The sequence below is a fragment of the Schistocerca cancellata genome, chromosome 5 (assembly GCF_023864275.1).
Source record: "Schistocerca cancellata isolate TAMUIC-IGC-003103 chromosome 5, iqSchCanc2.1, whole genome shotgun sequence".
Classification (NCBI taxonomy): Eukaryota; Metazoa; Arthropoda; class Insecta; order Orthoptera; family Acrididae; genus Schistocerca; species Schistocerca cancellata.
Genome location: NC_064630.1, coordinates 800,858,129 through 800,877,601, shown reverse-complemented (window position 1 = coordinate 800,877,601; position 19,473 = coordinate 800,858,129). Strand labels below are relative to the sequence as shown.

Here is a 19,473-nt window from a genome sequence, read left to right as displayed (position 1 = left end):
ATGTTGTGTACTTAAAATTAAAACTGTTTTACATTCTTATCCAAAGTGGAAAATGTGCTATGATAATACTCCTAGAGTTTCGATATTTTGGTGTTCATCTATAGGACGATAGTGTAGAAGCTCTCATGAAATCAGCTAAGTGAAAAATGCGAGTATTTTGCATGCTTATTTGTATATTCAAGCAGATTTCCGAGTTTTCGTTTATGTACGATCAAAAGCATGGCAACATAAATTCGCTTCGAAATTGTAGAGTCATAACATTTTAAGTACAAAATAATAGTGTACATGTCTTTTCCGTATTGTTTTTCCTGGTTGTTTCACAACTTGTGTGCGTCATGATACGTTTTGAATTATTCACAGTTTTGAAAGTTAAAGTGCAGCGCGCAAACGATAATCCTCATTACTGAATGTATCGTCAGTTGTAAGCTACAGTTGTGCTTTCTACATGTTTTGGTAATAGCGTCCACTCTCTAACAATGGTTTCTCTCAGTTTTATTTCTCGTATGTATGTATCTACTTGACTGAAGGTATATTTTTGAAAATTTTCGGAACCCTGCGAAGGTCACAAATAACCCTTAACAGAAAATCGACGACTGTGAGCTAGAGTTGCGTATTCTACAAATTCTGTCAGCGATATCATTTTACGTAATCGTTTCTCTTAACTCAAGTGTAGGTACATATACATTTAGCACAGTTTCTTTCCGCTCGTTGGCTAGTTTATTAAAAGGACGCAACCATGTGAAGCAGTCTTAGATTACGTTCTCGTCTCAGTCATAATGAGGAATATGTATAAGTAATTTCGAAATGTGCCACATGAACAGTAACCTCAAGTTTTTGGCAAACATTGCACTGATTTATAAAGAGTGCTATCTGCTAAAACCAAGAACGAGTCTCTAGCCAGAAATTAATACGATATAAAGTGGTGCATGGATTGAGAATTTATTGTAAATGTGCTGAAATATAAAACAGCATTTGTCAAGAAGTTTTGAGGGCACCTGATCAGCGACAGGGGGCTTTAAAACAGATATAATCTTAGGAGTGCGATCTTAATTTCTAGGACAAGCATTAATGCTGTACTAAACTAAAAGTTTTTTGGATGTCGACAAATGCTGAATCCACCTATATACTTTGATCCATGGCTTCCTGGATACCATGTGGGAATGGCATGACCGTTGCTTTTTGTACTTCATACTGGTTGTCTTGGGGAAGAAATATCATTACGACAGAGACCAGAGTAGGTCTAAGCTAGCTGAATATAAGATTGTCAGTGGTATGGATCACTTCTGCTACTCTTTTTGTAGACAGGTATGACCTGTGCTTTCTTTCAACCACTGGGTGCAGGTTTTTTGGTCTGGAGGTCTACGTTGTGTTATGGTTAAGAGCGGGACCAATTCAGCCGTACAGATTCTGATAAGGACTCCATCGAGCCCTGGTAATTCGTTCAATATTACTCGATTTCAGCTTTTTCTGAACGGTACATCTACTGACACCTGTATCAGTCATATTAGTAGCTTCTGCAGTGATGCAAGAATTAAACAAGAAAAGAAACACGGCAAATCAGTACTACAGCTACCTACTATTTTCCGCTCATTTAGGACCTACGTACGTACGGTATATAAATGCGTACTAGACCAGTCAGAGAGCTTTTAAATCAACACACATATGTTTAAATCTGCCAGTCACACCCCAGTGATTTCGAGGCCAGTCACATTTTAGATACTTGTTCTTAATCCACGCTCCCTTGGCAAACTACAGAGCTTTTAGGAATACAGATACCTAGTTAGATTTCCCAGTCACAGCCGAGTATTTTAGTGACCAATTATATTGTTTCAACTCCGCCTTAAGTAACTCCGCTGGGCCAATAAGGGAACTTCTAAGTCAAAGCACACATCTTTTGCTCTCCTCCAGTCATAGCCCAAAACTTTACCCTTTCTGTATTTTCGCGGCTGCAATAAATATATTGTTTATCAAAAATACAGCAAATGCTGTACCTGAAATTCTGCCTCATCAGTAAATTTTATTGCTTTATTATCTTTTACGCTTCACTCTTTCTTTACTTCCAATGCTACAGTGTATAAAGAGAACCTCTAAGGGCATGTGGTTCATAAAATCAATTTCACACATGTCATTACTGATGTTAAAAAATTAGAAATGAACTCCGTAAGCATAAACTGATACATGCATTCGGGGTAATAGTAATAAATATGATCAGGGTAATGGTAGTCACCATGTCAACTGCCCATCATTAACTTGATAGTACTAATTTAACATGAATGAGTTCAAGTAAATATTCATTTGTGAAAAGTGAATCGGTTTTATAAGGTGGGCTTGACCAAATTTTACGTCTAGGTATCAACAGTACTCACGTCGTATGTGAAACACTGTACAGACTGCCCAACAGACGTAACGTGAGGCGCTGATCAGGTGATTGTAAGAAACAGAAACTGTCGTGCCAGACGAAATAACAGACGTCGGCACTGTGACGGGTTCTTATATTCCTTCTGGAGGAGATAAGAGTTGATACTATATAACATACAAAATATTACACCACTCTCTTATAACATGAACAAGACGAAATATTTAACTTTGTAAGCAAGCATGTCCACAGGACTGTCATGTGTATGTATTACTGTTACTGAACAGTAACGTGTCGCTTGACAAAGTACAAAATAATAGTCCCTTCTCTCGAAGTACAATCGACTGTAATTTCTGCTACTTGGTTCTCTCTAATACAACTCTCGATTTGCTGGCTCGGTAGAGAGACGATGCTGTAATCTTCTGCGAAGGTTGCAGAGTGGGGCTGAACGACATTCCTCTCTTACGTAACTCTGTCTTCAGCAGCAACCGCAGCGTATGGAAACTGTGACGGCTTTTTTTACGCCTACGTCTCTTATTTGTCGTAGCGTGTGGCAGCGACTATGCTTACTTGTGGTTCCGTCTCGAGATATCAACCCTGCCTTAGGACAACACCACAAAAATAGTTTTAATTATCTTACACATATATTTTCTATAAATTTCTTTACATCCCAGATATAATATTGAGAAGGAAAGACTTCTATTTCTGTAAGAAGACTACAGATCTAGAATGTGGAGCTCATTAGATGCAAAGACATTGCATGTATTGACACTAGAAGTATGACTAAGTAATGACAAGGATGAGCATGGCAGATATAATGTTAGTCTAGTATTGCTGTGTTTGTAACAAAATCTGACGATTGCATAACAAGTACATAAACGCATTGTCTGTCATCTTTTAATTAAAACATAGAAGTATGTTCATAATCTATCCAATATTTTATTTTATGAAATATGATGCACTGAACAATGTTTATCAACAATAACTAGTACTATTCCAGCATATGATTGTCAGAGCTGTATTTGATGCTTGTTTGCCACGTAAGCGGTATCAAAGTGTGAATGGGGCACCTGATTTCATAAGTGATTTAATATGTACATGCGTAAAACTGCATTGATTTAACGGTTAGTGAAGTTATGAGTCTATGGGTAGCCGAAACTATATTTCTGAAGGTGAGTGCCACAGACAACTACTTGTCATTACAGTCTAGAAAGGCTCATGTATTGAGAATGCAAATACACGAAACTAATAGCTTCAGAAGGACAGTAAACTATGATTATCGCAAAATACTGTTATAGCTACACTTTGTCACCGACATAGGATCCTGACAACAAACACTTAGGTGTAGCTCATGTTAGTGGAAACAGGAGCGCTGCTCCTATGCAGACATCGGGCTTGGATACCAATAAGCACAACTCCTGAAATTACCACAGTTTTGTTTCCAAAATCATGCATTTATTGAATGACATACAAAAACTCGAGAGATCTACGTACCATGTTCCTGGCGTGATAGTCGTGCTTTGAAGCTAAGTCAGACTGGAGCACAATACAATACTCTATGAGGAATAGGCGTTGTCCTCCTCAGACAGATGATCTGCGATCAGTGGACCTGTTGTGGCTGCTGCGACCCGAACCAGAACTGGAGCTGGTACTGGCTTTCACTGAAAATCTCCCTGGAACTCTGGAGCACACTCTTGAAGGTACTCCGCCAGTTAAGCTATAAAGCGCTACTTATACCCTGGTGTGCAGTGACACTAGCTCCACACTTAATCCAAGTGATGAGAGTAATGTGAATGTTATGAGGGCTGTTCAGTTAGTTTTGCAACACATTTTTTTCCGAAAGCAGGTTAGTTTTATTCAGGAATCCAATACATCATGTTATTCCCCACTCATTTGGCCACAGAAACATATTTTTCAGATAATCCCCATTCAACGCGATCACCTTACACCACTTTACTGGGAAGGAAGGGGCTGCATGCTCACATGGTACCACTCCACAGGTCGATGTAGGAGCCAGTGTCTTGCATCCATGTACTACGTCCCGTGAAATGCATCCTTCATTGGCCCATACAGATGGAAATGGGAAGGTGCGACATCTGTGCTGTAGGGTGGATGAGGAAGAACACACCTTTGAGTACCCCAGAATAGTAGGGCAACAGTGACATCATGGCAGTTTGTTATTGTGGGTTACCTACATTCAGGGGAAAACCTATTGTTCTCTTTCTATTGACAAGTCCTTAACCTATTCCTCTGCTGAGAGATCATATAAAGTTAATCGTTGGTAAAGCAGATGCCAGACTAAGATTCATTGGAAGAATCCTAAGGAAATGCAATCCTAAAACAAAGGAAGTAGGTTACAATACGCTTGTTCGCCCACTGCTTGAATACTGCTTAGCAGTGTGGGATCCGTACCAGATAGGGTTGATAGAAGAGATAGAGAAGATCCAACGGAGAGCAGCGCGCTTCGTTACAGGATCATTCAGTAATCGCGAAAGCGTTACGGAGACGATAGATAAACTCCAGTGGAAGACTCTGCAGGAGAGACGCTCAGTAGCTCGGTACTGGCTTTTGTTGATGTTTCGTGAACATACCTTCACCGAGGAGTAGAGCAGTATATTGCTCCCTCCTACGTACATCTCGCGAAGAGACCATGAGGATAAAATCAGAGAGATTAGAGCCCACACAGAAGCATACCGACAATTCTTCTTTCCACGAACAATACGAGACTGGAATAGAAGGGAGAACCGATAGAGGTACGCAAGGTACCCTCCGCCACACACCGTCAGGTGGCTTGCGGAGAATGGATGTAGATATAGATGTAGAATGACAGGTCCTTAACCTATGGTTGCCCCACCCCTCCCCCTTCCCCCACTACTCCCAACACCTCAGGAAGCCTCGAACCCTCCCCTTCTCCCTCGATGATACAGGTACACTTTCACACCTGAGTGATTCGAATAGCTCTCTCTCATTCTAACAATCTGATTGACTACTTAATTAAACTGATTATTTAATTAACCCCTTCCGCTCTTACGAACCCCCCAAACGCTCCCCTCCCCCCTCCTCTACCTGGAAACTGGCGGCTCTGTACTGGAGAGGAAGGATCTCATGACAGGAAATTCAATTACACAGCATAAGGTATATTGTTTATTTATAATAAATTTATGTTATAGGGGTTGGATCTCTCTTGCTCATCATTGTCTGCTGTTTGGGAAGATGCAGGTCTTGTAAAGAAGTAATTAAGTCGATCGCTTTCTTTAATACGGATTGCGCAAGGAATACCATCGTGAAACACCCATCACACGTAACTACAGTGTTAAAAATCTTTCCACTGGAAGCATGCACCGTCAGCCATCCACTGGCCCACGCAGAACGCCACCCTCGTAGACTGCCTGCAGTCAGGGTGCACTGGCAGCCCCTGTGAAGTAATGGACCCGTCAGCGGCCGCACCGTGCGCCTGTGTCCAAGAGCGTTATAGTGAACACACGTTGATGTCTCGGCGACCAAATTCGCCTCATATACAGGGTGAGTCACCTAACGTTACCGCTGGATATATTTCGTAAACCACATCAAATACTGATGAATCTATTCCACAGACCGAACGTGAGGACAGGGGCTAGTGTAATTGGTTAATACAAACCATAAAAAAATGCACGGAAGTATGTTTTTTAACACAAACGTACGTTTTTTTAAATGGAACCTCGTTAGTTTTGTTAGCACATCTAAACATATAAACAAATACGTAATCAGTTCCGTTTGTTGCATTGTAAAATGTTAATTACATCCGGAGATATTGTAACCTAAAGTTGACGCTTGACTAGCACTCCTCCGCTGTTCGATCGTGTGTATCGGAGAGCACCGAATTACGTAGGGATCCAAAGGGAACGGTGATGGGCCTTAGGTACAGAAGAGACTGGAACAGCACATTACGTCCACATGCTAACACCTTTTTATTGGTCTTTTTCACTGACGCACATGTACATTACCATGAGGGGTGAGGTACACGTACACACGTGGTTTCCGTTTTCAATTACGGAGTGGAATAGAGTGTGTCCCGACATGTCAGGCCAATAGATGTTCAATGTTATGGCCATCATCTGCTGCACACAATTGCAATCTCTGGCGTAGTGAATGTTGTACACGCCGCAGTACATCTGGTGTAATGTCGCCGCAGGCTGCCACAATACGTTGTTTCATATCCTCTGGGGTTGTAGGCACATCACGGTACACATTCTCCTTTAACGTACCCCACAGAAAGAAGTCCAGAGGTGTAAGATCAGGAGAACGGGCTGGCCAATTTATGCGTCCTCCACGTCCTATGGAACGCCCGTCGAACATCCTGTCAAGGGTCAGCCTAGTGTTAATTGCGGAATGTGCAGGTGCACCATCATGCTGATACCACATACGTCGACGCGTTTAAAATGGGACACACTCTATTGCACTTCATTACGCCAGAGATTGCAATTGTGTGCAGCAAATGATGACCACTACATGAGTTTAAACCCTTCCGCTGGCCACCAAACTCTCCATATACGAACATTATTGCGCACGTCTGGGATGCCTTGCAACGTGTTGCTCAGAAGAGATCTCCATCCCTCGTACTGTAACGGCTTTATCGACAGCCCTCCAGGATTCATGGTGTCCTCCAGCATTACTTCACACATTAGTCGAGTCAGTGATGTTCCTATTATATGGCAACTTATACTCTCAATAAGGTTGTGAAATTTTTAAATTTTAGGACTTGAAAATATTTGTTTCACTGTTTTGACATCATATTGCAAAGTGATTAGCTACATGACATGATCTAAGAATCATGCGCGAAATGGAAAGTTCTATATATGTAAGTGAAGCAACTAGCTGTTTACTATAAACTGGACAGTCTTGAAGCAACCTGCGAAGAACAGTAAAATCAGCTGTGCAAAGTGAAAGCACTACGCGCAGCAGCAGGAAATTACGTCAGAATGAAAACCAATCTTTACTTTCGTTACCATTCTCTAACTAAATACTGCGTTTCCCTTCTATACAAGTACATAATCTACGCAAATTCAATCACTTTTACAATATTATGTTGACAAACATTTAATATTTTCAGATCAAATTTCGTCATTTTTGCAAGAAGCGCACCTTCCAAACTGGCCACTTCTCTGTACTGCGGCGTGTACGACATTCATTACGCCAGAGATTGCAATTGTGTGCAGCAAATGATGGCCACCACATTGCAAATCTATTGGCCTGAAACGTCGGGACACACTCTATTCCACTCCGTAATTGAAAACGAAAACCACGTGTGTACGTGTACCTCACCCCTCATGGTAATGTACATGTGCGTCAGTGAAAAAGACCAATAAAAAGGTGTTAGCATGTGGACGTAATGTGCTGTTCCAGTCTCTTCTGTACCTAAGGTCCATCACCGTTCCCTTTGGATCCCTATGTAATTCGGTGCTCTCTGATACACAGGATCGAACAGCGGAGGAGTGGTACTCAAGCGTCAACTGTAGGTTACAATATCTCCGGATGTAATTAACATTTTATAATGCAACAAACGGCACTGATTACGTATTTGTTTATATGTTCAGATGTGCTAACAAAACTAACGGGGTTCCATTTTAAAAAACGTAGGTTTGTGTTAAAAAACATACTTCTATACATTTTTTTATGGTTTGTATTAACCAATTACACTAGCCCCTGTCCTCACGTTCGGTCTGTGGAATCGATTCGTCAGTATGTGATGTGGTTTACGGAATATATCCAGCGGTAACGTTAGGTGACTCACCCTGTATATCCTATGAAAACCCTGTGGGTCGCGCTATTGGGTGCCATCATTGCATACACAAATCAGTGGCCCGTTATTTACATGAATTAAGTGGCCTTCGTGTAGGCATCTAATGCCACATACCTCCACAAATCTACTGTCGGATCCCTGACATACAGAATCCGTGATTTATTTCGTGCCAAAGACGGACAAACAAGCTATTAAGTAGCTGATCTTAATGTCTTGGCTCATCAGTGTTTGTATTAGATATAACGTAATATTTATGTAAGTTACGTAATAACGAAGTACTTGTCAAATACCGGTCGTGGATGTTGAATACAATACCCAAAGGACCAAAAGTCCATAATTCAAGAACGGTTTGTAACAGATCTAGGCTGGGCGAGTTCAATGAACGAAACGAAGAACAACTCGATACTAAACTAGGAATAGTGTAACTCCAACCCGAAAAAGGACGAGTCCGGTCGAGCGCGACCGATATGGGAACGGGACCGAGGCTGGAATGATGGCCGAAGTGCCGTTGCGGGAAGGATGAACGACCGCTTTCCATTCCAGGTAACTAGAAGCAGACCGCCAAGTCCAAACAAGTGAATGATGAACGACCATTCTTCAGAAATAATTCCTCTGTCCTTCCGTTCCCCTTGCTGAATCGTTCCTTTGGACCCTTCAGTTTGCGAACGATTCGCTTGTACTCCTAACGTCTATAGCAAGCACTTTCCTTCGCAATTTTCGCTCGGAAACTGGTAGAGGTGGACTGCATTCACTGACAGCAGCAGTTCAGTCGGATTTAAAATCGTCTCTGGTAACTCCCGCCCATTATTTCTCTTTGCAACCACTGCTGTGTAACATGGCTGCGAGTGGTACAATATACCTGGTAGACGTGTTGGATAGTTCGTGTTGGTACACCGACAAATCTGCCAACTTCATCAAAAATGGTTCAAATGGCTCTGAGCACTATGGGACTTAACTTCTGAGGTCATCAGACCCCTACAACTTAGAACTACTTAAAGCTAACCAGCCTAAGAACATCACACACACCCATGCCTGAGGCAGGATTCGAACCTGCGACCGTAGTGGTCGCGCGGTTCCAGACTGTAGCGCCTAGAACCGCTCGGCCACAAAGGCCGGCCAACTTCATCCACAGCGTTGTCTTGGGCACGTTCAAACAAGATAGCTCCTTTCTGCTAGTTACGTTTCAATGTCGACCCATGTTGTTGAGCTAATTCCGTGCAATTAACTGACACACACACACACACACACACACACACACACACACACACACACACACACACCACCACCACCACCACCACCACCACAACTTCAGTGCAGCTACTTACGTCGGTGGTGAAAGGTCACATGACCGCCCGCCACCACTTCTACTCATCTAGAGCGCCCCAAATCGGCCGGAGTGCTATTTTAATGGGGTGGTTAATAATTTTTTCATGTACCTTATGAACACAAAAATCATGTTATAAAATGCTTTTGGCAGAATAATAATGATAAAACCGTTCAGGTTGCCATGAGTCATAGAAAAATAAATTGTGTCTTTCATTAGGCTTCAAAATTTCTTTGTAAGCATATAGAAAATACGACCGTTGATTTTTTTTATTACCTCAATCTTTCTACCCTGCTTCACTGCATAATATACAGGGCTATTACAAATGATTGAAGCGATTTCATAAATTCACTGTAGCTCCATGCATTGACATATGGTCACGACACACTACAGATACGTAGAAAAACTCATAAAGTTTTGTTCGGCTGAAGCCGCACTTCAGGTTTCTGCCGCCAGAGCGTTCGAGAGCGCACTGAGACAAAATGGTGACAGGAGCCGACGAAGCGTATGTCGTGTTTGAAATGCACTCACATCAGTCAGTCATAACAGTGCAACGACACTTCAGGACGAAGTTCAACAAAGATCCACCAACTGCTAACTCCATTCGGCGATGGTATGCGCAGTTTAAAGCTTCTGGATGCCTCTGTAAGGGGAAATCAACGGGTCGGCCTGCAGTGAGCGAAGAAACGGTTGAACGCGAGCGGGCAAGTTTCACGCGTAGCCCGCGGAAGTCGACGAATAAAGCAAGCAGGGAGCTAAACGTACCACAGCCGACGGTTTGGAAAATCTTACGGAAAAGGCTAAAGCAGAAGCCTTACCGTTTACAATTGCTAGAAACCGATGGATCGGTCGTGGTGGAGATCATGATCAGCAATTCATGTCATGGCCTCCACGCTCTCCCGACTTAACCCCATGCGATTTCTTTCTGTGGGGTTATGTGAAAGATTCAGTGTTTAAACCTCCTCTACCAAGAAACGTGCCAGAACTGCGAGCTCGCATCAACGATGCTTTCGAACTCATTGATGGGGACATGCTGCGCCGAGTGTGGGAGGAACTTGATTAACGGCTTGATGTCTGCCGAATCACTAAAGGGGCACATATCGAACATTTGTGAATGCCTAAAAAAACTTTTTGAGTTTTTGTATGTGTGTGCAAAAGATTGTGAAAATATCTCAAATAATAAAGTTATTGTAGAGCTTTGAAATCGCTTCAATCATTTGTAATAACCCTGTATATTTGTCAGGTGTGCACATGGAAACGTATTTCTACTCTTGAGCCAAAATGGGAGTCTAACGATGTTACACACTGAGGTGGCTAAAGGCATGGGCCACCTCCTAATGCCGTGTGGGACCTCACTTTGTTGGCGAAGTGCAACAGCTCGACGTGGTGTGGACTCAGCAAGTCGTTGGATGTTCCCTGCAGGAATACTGAGCCACGCTGCCTCTGTAGCCGTCCATAATTGCGAAAGTGTTGCCGGCGCAGGACATTGTACAGTGACTAACCTTTCCATTACGCTCCATAAATTTTCGACAAGATTCATGTCAGGCGAACTAGGTGACCAAGCAATTCGCTCTAACTGTCCAGAATGTTCTACAAACCTATCGCGAACAAATGTGACTCAGTGACAATTTCATCGTTGTCTGGGAACATGAAGTTCATGAACCGCTGCAAATAGTGTCCAAGTAGCCGAACATAACAATTTCCAGAATGAGACTTTCACTCTGCAGCGGAGTGTGCGCTGATATGAAACTTCCTGGCAGATTAAAACTGTGTGCCCGACCGAGACTCGAACTCGGGACCTTTGCCTTTCGCGGGCAAGTGCTCTACCATCTGAGCTACCGAAGCACGACTCACGCACGGTACTCACAGCTTTACTTCTGCCAGTACCTCGTCTCCTACCTTCCAAAATTTACAGAAGCTCTCCTGCCAGGAAGTTTCATATCAGCGCACACTCCGCTGCAGAGTGAAAGTCTCATTCTGGAAACATCCCCCAGGCTGTGGCTAAGCCATGTCTCCGCAATATCCTTTCTTTCAGGAGTGCTAGTTCTGCAAGGTTCGCAGGAGAGCTTCTGTAAAGTTTGGAAGGTAGGAGACGAGGTACTGGCAGAAGTAAAGCTGTGAGTACCGTGCGTGAGTCGTACTTGGGTAGCTCAGATGGTAGAGCACTTGCCCGCGAAAGGCAAAGGTCCCGAGTTCGAGTCTCGGTCGGGCACACAGTTTTAATCTGCCAGGAAGTTTCATAACCATTTCCAGTCAATGATCGGTTCATCTGGACCAGAGGACCTGACCATTCCATTAAACACAGCTCACACCTTTATGGTGTCACCATCAGTTTGCACAGTGCCTCATTGACAACCTGGGTCAATGGCTTGGTGGGGTCTGCGCCATAATCGAACCCTACCATCAGCTCTGGCCAACTGAAATCGGGACTCATCAGACCAGGTCACAGTTTCCCAGTCGTCTAGGGTCCAACCGACATGGTCACGAGCCCAGAAGAGGCGCTACAGGCGGTGTAGTGCTGTTAGCAAAGGCACTCGCTGGCATAGCCCATAAACAGCAAATTTCGCCTCATTCTCCTAACTGGTATGTTCGTCGTACGTCCCACATTGATTTCTGTGCTTATATCACGAAGAGTTGCTTCTCTGGTAACACCGATAACACTATGCAAACGCCGCTGCTCTGGATCGCTAAATGAAGGCCATCGGCCACTGCGTAGTCAATGGTGAAAGGCAATACCTGAAGTCTGGTATTCTCGGCACACTCCTGACACTGTGGATCTCGAAATATTGAATTCCCCAACGATTTCCCAAAGGGAATGTCGTCTGCGGCTAGCTCCAACTACCATTCCGCGTTCCAAGCCTGTTGGTTCCCGTCATGCGGCCTTCACCACGTCGGAAACCTTTCTCCACAAATCATCTGAGTGCAAATGACTGCTCTGTCAATGCACTGGGCTTTTGTACCTCGTGTACACGATACTACAGCCATCTATACAGGGTTATTACAAATGATTGAAGTGATTTCACAGCTCTACAATAACTTTATTATTTGAGATATTTTCACAATGCTTTGCACACACATACAGAAACTCAAAAAGTTTTTTTTAGGCATTCACAAATGTTCGATATGTGCCCCTTTAGTGATTCGGCAGTCATCAAGCCGATAATCAAGTTCCTCCCACACTCGGCGCAGCATGTCCCCATCAATGAGTTCGAAAGCATCGTTGATGCGAGCTCGCAGTTCTGGCACGTTTCTTGGTAGAGGTGGTTTAAACACTGAATCTTTCACATACCCCCACAGAAAGAAATCGCATGGGGTTAAGTCGGGAGAGCGTGGAGGCCATGACATGAAGTGCTGATCATGATCTCCACCACGACCGATCCATCGGTTTTCCAATCTCCTGTTTAAGAAATGCCAAACAACATGATGGAAGTGCGGTGGAGCACCATCCTGTTGAAAGATGAAGTCGGCGCTGTCGGTCTCCAGTTGTGGCATGAGCCAATTTTCCAGCATGCCCAGATACACGTGTCCTGTAACGTTTCTTTCGCAGAAGAAAAAGGGGCCGTAAACTTTAAACCGTGAGATTGCACCAAACCCGTTAACTTCTGGTGAATTGCGAATTTGCTGCACGAATGCGTGAGGATTCTCTACCGCCCAGATTCGCACATTGTGTTTGTTCATTTCACCATTAAGAAAAAATGTTGCTTTATCACCGAAAACAAGTCTCGCACTGAACGCATCCTCTTCCATGAGCTGTTGCAACCGCGTCGAAAATTCAAAGCGTTTGACTTTGTCATCGGGTGTCAGGGCTCGTAGCAATTGTAAACGGTAAGGCTTCTGCTTTAGCCTTTTCCGTAAGATTTTCCAAATCGTCGGCTGTGGTACGTTTAGCTCCCTGCTTGCTTTATTCGTCGACTTCCGCGGGCTACGCGTGAAACTTGCCCGCACGCGTTTAACCGTTTCTTCGCTCACTGCAGGCCTACCCGTTGATTTCCCCTTACAGAGGCATCCAGAAGCTTTAAACTGCGCATACCATCGTCGAATGGAGTTAGCAGTTGGTGGATCTTTGTTGAACTTCGTCCTGAAACGTCGTTGCACTGTTATGACTGACTGATGTGAGTGCATTTCAAGCACGACATACGCTTTCTCGGCTCCTGTCGCGATTTTGTCTCACTGCGCTCTCGAGCGCTCTGGCGGCAGAAACCTGAAGTGCGGCTTCAGCCGAACAAAACTTTATGAGTTTTTCTACGTATCTGTAGTGTGTCGTGACCATATGTCAATGAATGGAGATACAGTGAATTTATGAAATCGCTTCAATCATTTGTAATAGCCCTGTATATGTGCATATCGCTGTTCCATGTCTTCTGTCGCTACTGGCCTTCCTGTTACGCCACATCCCCACTGACATATTGTAAGACTTCACCGTCTCAGTCGTGTCTATATTTAACATCGAATTTTATTTTTTAGAGCACGGAAGAAATGAAATCTCTTTCCTTCGGTTTTATTAGAAAATGGTAGGGAGAGTAGATTTACCGCTACAGCTCCCCTCTATCAGAAACCATATCACTGTCTGACAATTTATTGTTAGAGTTCACGCTCAGTATGTACACATAAATTAACGAGAAATTTTGAGAATGCATCCCGAAATTTTCAGAGAGGATAAAAGCTGCACGCATGTAAAAAAGCGTAAGCGCTTGTGTAAACGTCTGTGACAGAGCACGCGCGATGCTTGTGAGGTAACTGTGGCGCCTTTGGCCGTGTTGCAGTGGTCATCCTGAGCGTGCGCGGAGTCCTGGTGCGGAAGTTCATGTTGGCGGCGCACGCACTGGGCATGACCAGAGGCGACTGGGTCTTCCTCGACGTCGAGATCTTCCAGGTAAGCGCTGCACCACCTCTGACACGTTGTCTGTACGGCTCTGGACAACTGCCTCCAGCCGTAAGCCGTAAGCTTCAGCTACTGTCTGGTGATCAAAATACATTGGAGAATCGCTACAGTTTTTACTCTGACATGAGGGCATCAATTTTCGTCCCTTGTGCGTCCTTCTGTTACTATTTTTTGCTAATTTTACTTTTGGACATCAGTGTTAGGTTATCACGAACGTAGACGGCCTGAAGCAGTGAACCTACACCATAAATGACATTGGTAGAAACAACGAAATGTGAAAAGGAAATTTTTACTACCAAACGTTTCGTAAAAAATGTCTTATGTGTTGTTTTATTTTTACTTTGTCGTTGCTGCACTTCATTCCACTCATAACATTTCGATAATATGAATGTTCTCGGCTTTTTTTCCTCGATTTTCTCGAAGGATTTTTCCTTTCACGATGTCTTTTTTTTATGACGGTTTAACGTCGAATTAGTTATAGAATATCGACTATAATTATAGAATAATTTAGTTTTCCTCTAAGTATAATATCAATCAACAGCCTTCTCCCTTAAATTTCTTTTAGTTTCTTAAAATTGAATTTCAGTGCAGTACGTTTTCTCGGTTCTTCTCCATCTTGAAGGGTGTGGAGGATGTTCTCAGATGGAGGCTGGTGGGTCTGGGTGAGCTACAAGAAGCTCGCTCTCAGTAAAAGCCTTTCTTTGTTTTCCAACAGATTGTATTAATGACCCATGCACGCATTTGGCAGACGTTGGTTATTGTGCATCTACCAATAGACTTCAGCAGTGGAGCATTGTCGTGAAGATGCCAGCAGCAGCCACACCGAGTACGGTCCGGATATGGAGTGACCTTGATGGTAAACATTCTCAGCCCGTGGCTAACCTGCCTCAAGAGCTGATGGGACAGACTGTAGATTCGAAAAGCATAGTCTAATTCAGGATGTGCTGGCAGCCTGCCACAGCCGTGACGTCCGTTATGCAAGCCCCGATCTGACATCTGGCACTGGTGGATGCCCAGTGGCTCGGTGGCTCAGAGTACCTCAGTTCGATCACTACTCTGACTGGACCCCCTGGTTGGCTGTCCTGTCAGATTGATAGTGTAGCGGTAGTGGCCTGACAGCAGAGGCCAGTATTACAGCAGATGCCGACTAAATGATCATCAGTTGAATCAAATGACCAGCCTGTCCAGAAGGCCTGTACTTATATGAGCCAAAGTATGTTTGTACTAGCGTGGCTGTCGCAAATTACGCGCACGCTGGATGCTGAAAGTGTCCCTGATTTCGGTAATACTCTGATCACTGAGCGACAGGCGGGCAGCAGGGCCTAGGTGGATGCTGTGGCACAATGTTTCACAGGCAGATCACAGCAAGTGGGTGCTGTGGCAATCAGACATCTTGCTTTAAACTCACACCATCACACTCTTCTTCTCTTGGATGAATTTGACCCTCTGAATTCTTTCTACTGCCGTGCCAGGAACTAATAAATTTTCGCCCGACATTATTTCCTTCGGTACTCCATTGGAACAATAACCTATGTATACCCAAATGTCTCTACGGTCTGGATACTGGCGTTACAGTAAAATTACACAGGAATGTGTAACCACTGGCAACAATGGTTATCAACAGCAGACCACTGGACTAAAAGTCGATATTCAGAAAGTTTTCTGGAACGGCAGCCGCTCGTAATGTCGTGGGACTGCGTCATACTAGTGCAGACGTAACGCGGTTCCTGAAGAACTGCTTATCAGCGTGGCACCTGAAAGTTAATGTTGGTTTATATACTTCTTTTTCATATTAAAAGTCTGTATGATGCAAATACTTCTTTTATTGACTAAATCACTACTACTAATATACAGTGATTGGACAAAATGTGGGAACACCCCGGGAGATGCAAGCATGAACATAAACGCAGATGCTAGCCGAGGCCGCAAGTTGCGCTGTTGTTTCTGACCACGAACGGACCGTGTACACTGTACAATGTTCTCAATATGTTGCAAGTGTCAGGTGTGGTAAGAGTAGTGTTCTGTGTAATTGGGAGTGCCTTACGTCAGAGCTAAATGACTTAGCATGTGGACAAAATGTTGGTGTTCCTATGGTGTGTGCTACTGTAAACAAAGTAGTCGAAATGTTCGGTGTTTCAAGAGTGACCGTATCGAGATTTATTCTGCATACAGGGAAAGCTAAAAAACGACACCTGCGAAGTCACAACGCGAACGAAAGTGGGTGTTGAGTGTTCTGATAGACTATTACTGAAGAGGATTTTCACGAAAAATAAGGGACCGACAGCTGTAAAAGTCACTGCGTCACTGCAGAAATGAATCTCACATTCCCGAACCCCGTCAGCACCAAAACAACACGAACTTAACATAACACGTAGTGATGCAAATTCCCGTAGCATGAAAACGTGGTGCCGAAGCCATAAAATGTGAACTATGGAGCAATGGAAGAATGTCATCTGGTCTTGTTTCACAATGTTTCCAATTTACGGCCGAATTTAGCTCGCAAGAGTAAAACATGACCGATTGTCAGTGACAATCGTGGTGTTCCACGGGCCCCATAGTTCCTCTGCAAGATAGCATTACTGCCAAACATTATGTTGCTATTTTGGTTGAACAGATCCACCCGATGGTACAGTGTTTGTTGGCAAATAGTGATCCTGTGTTGCAAGATGCCAGGGGACCTGTACGCACAGCTCGCATCGTCCAGAACTGGTTTTGTGTACACTAAATCGAACTGTTGCATCTCCCCTAGAGACCACAGTCACCATATCTCAGTACTATTGAACCTTTGTGGTTAATTTTGGAGCGAAGGGCGGGTGATCGCTGTCCACTTCCATCATCATTGCCTGCACTTGCCAGTACTTTGCGGGAAGAATGGTATGAGATTCCCTTGAAAACCACACGGAATCTGTATTTATACTCCCGTTATTACTGTTGTGACTTGGCAAGACAGCCAAGTCACTATGCGAGGATGCCGAAAGGCACGCGTTTAAGCTCACGCAGACTGGCGTGAGGTCTGGAACAGATTAAAGGAGTTGAGTCTAATAAATAAAGTACGGAGTTGATGTAATACTTAACTTTAATCCATAATTGGAGAACATCTCTCTTGTTGATACATTAGTAAAATCTCAATATAAACTGGTAATGGCGCCTTGCTAAGTCGTAGCAAATGACGTAGCTGAAGGCTATGCTAACTATCGTCTCGGCAAATGAGAGCGTATTTGTCAGTGTAGCTTCGCTAGCAAAGTCGGCTGTACAACTGGGGCGAGTGCTAGCAAGTCTCTCTAGACCTGCCGTGTGGCGGCGCTCGGTCTGCAATCCCTGACAGTGGCGACACGTGGGTCCGACGTATACTAACGGACCGCGGCCGATTTAAAGGCTACCACCTAGCATGTGTGGTGTCTGGCGGTGACACCACAATTACTGTTTCGTCCCCATCTGTCTCCTCCCCCATCTTGTATCTCGACATTTTTCAGCCCACTTCTGCTCCTGCTCCTGCTCTTGCTGCCTCTCCCACTCCCACTGCTGCTCCCGCTCCTGCCACGTCCTCATGAGTTTCCTCGACCCACCCCAGTCGGCCTATGCCCCAGTGACTCCGTCAGCCACCTGGGTCACAGCCCACAGGGCCCAGCCAGATGATGCGCCGACGCCGCCTTGCACTGGCAGCTGCATACCTCAAGCACGTCCTGCCTCTTGTCACTTCCCACTCCATCCTATCCCTCACCATTCTCCCCAGGCCGCCCTCACCAAAAGAACCCTTCAACTACCTAGTATCGACCCTGCCCCTGCCCTCTCCACCAAAAAACCACCACCAACACCCACCCCTTCTGTTCCCCCCAATGGATACCACCCCTATTCTCACATCCCCACCCCTCACCATCCACGCCTTCTCCCTCTCCCACCCTGGCCCCAGTTCCTTGATACCTATGTCCTCACCATGGAAATCCGCAAATACTTCCCCAGCGCTCTCATTTCCCACTTCATTCATCACAAAGACACTGCTCTTATCAAACCCCCTATTCTCTCTGTCCACACTGACCTCCTCAAAAAGATCACTTGTGTCACCTTTAGTCCTCATGCCACCCTTACAACCCTTCCTTACCCTGTCTTGTCGCCACCAGCCCCAACCCCACCTGCCATCCCTCACCACCTCGATCACAAAGATTAGCCGCTCGGTCATGGAGGGGGGAGGTGTAGGCAGAATTGAACGCCCACCCTGCACTCGAAATACATTCCACCCGACATGTCTACAACGATTCATTACCCACATGTCTTATGCTCGTCTTCACTAAATCCCCCTCCTCCATCGACCTCCTCACCCAGGGAGCCCTTATTTATAACGGGTACCACCCTGTTGACCCCGATCCCCTCCCCAGTCCTACCAGTGCCAAAAGTGCCTGGTCTCTAACGACCACCTTACCACTGCCTGTAGAAAACCTTCCACCTGCTCCCACTACAAAGCCTCTCATTTCCTCAGTGTCCCAACCTACCCCACTTCCTCCAACACATGTAATGAAGCCCATCCCATCAATTCCTCTAAATGTAGGACAGCCTGCCTCCCCCCTCCCCAACCAAACCAGAACTCACCATCCCCATTTGTCCCATTGATAAACCCCTTTACCGCAACAGTTACCTCTGTCCATTCCCCATAGCTGAAGACATCATCCAGCTCCTTACCATCACCCTTCACACACCGTTCAGCAGATCTCCCTCGTCCCCCATTCTGTTTTCCAACTCACCATCTACGCCACCTACTCCCATAACCATGCCCACTTCGTCTTTACCCACCTTGACACCCTTGTCTAAGCCTTTCTCGCCTCCCCTCCTTCCCCTACCTCTCTCTCCATCCTGGCGCGACGACAGTATCGCCTCCTTTATCAAAACATTTGCTTCTTCCCTGATAACGAGCCCCTCTTCAAGCATACACTGTCCCAGCACCACGTTAGCACCTTCATCATCAATAAAACCTTCCTCCAACCTTACCACATTTTCTGCATCTCTCCCTATATCCCACACAATACTAATAATCCCCACTCCTTAGTGTGAAGTGCGTTCACTATCGGTCACCTCAAGTATATCCCTGTCTGGCTACAACTTTGGTCAATGTTTCTATCAAACACTTCATCCTCAGTGTC

General features: G+C 44.7%; 1 protein-coding gene across 1 annotated transcript in view; it reads left to right on the top strand.

The window, feature by feature from the left end:
- The window catches only part of LOC126188809 (atrial natriuretic peptide receptor 1), a 783,072-nt gene that overhangs the window by 189,557 nt on the left and 574,042 nt on the right, over positions 1-19,473 (top strand). Inside the window, exon 6 of the mRNA XM_049930422.1 lies at positions 14,223-14,332. Coding sequence (XP_049786379.1) covers positions 14,223-14,332 — 110 coding nt within the window. The remainder of the gene's footprint in view (positions 1-14,222; positions 14,333-19,473) is intronic.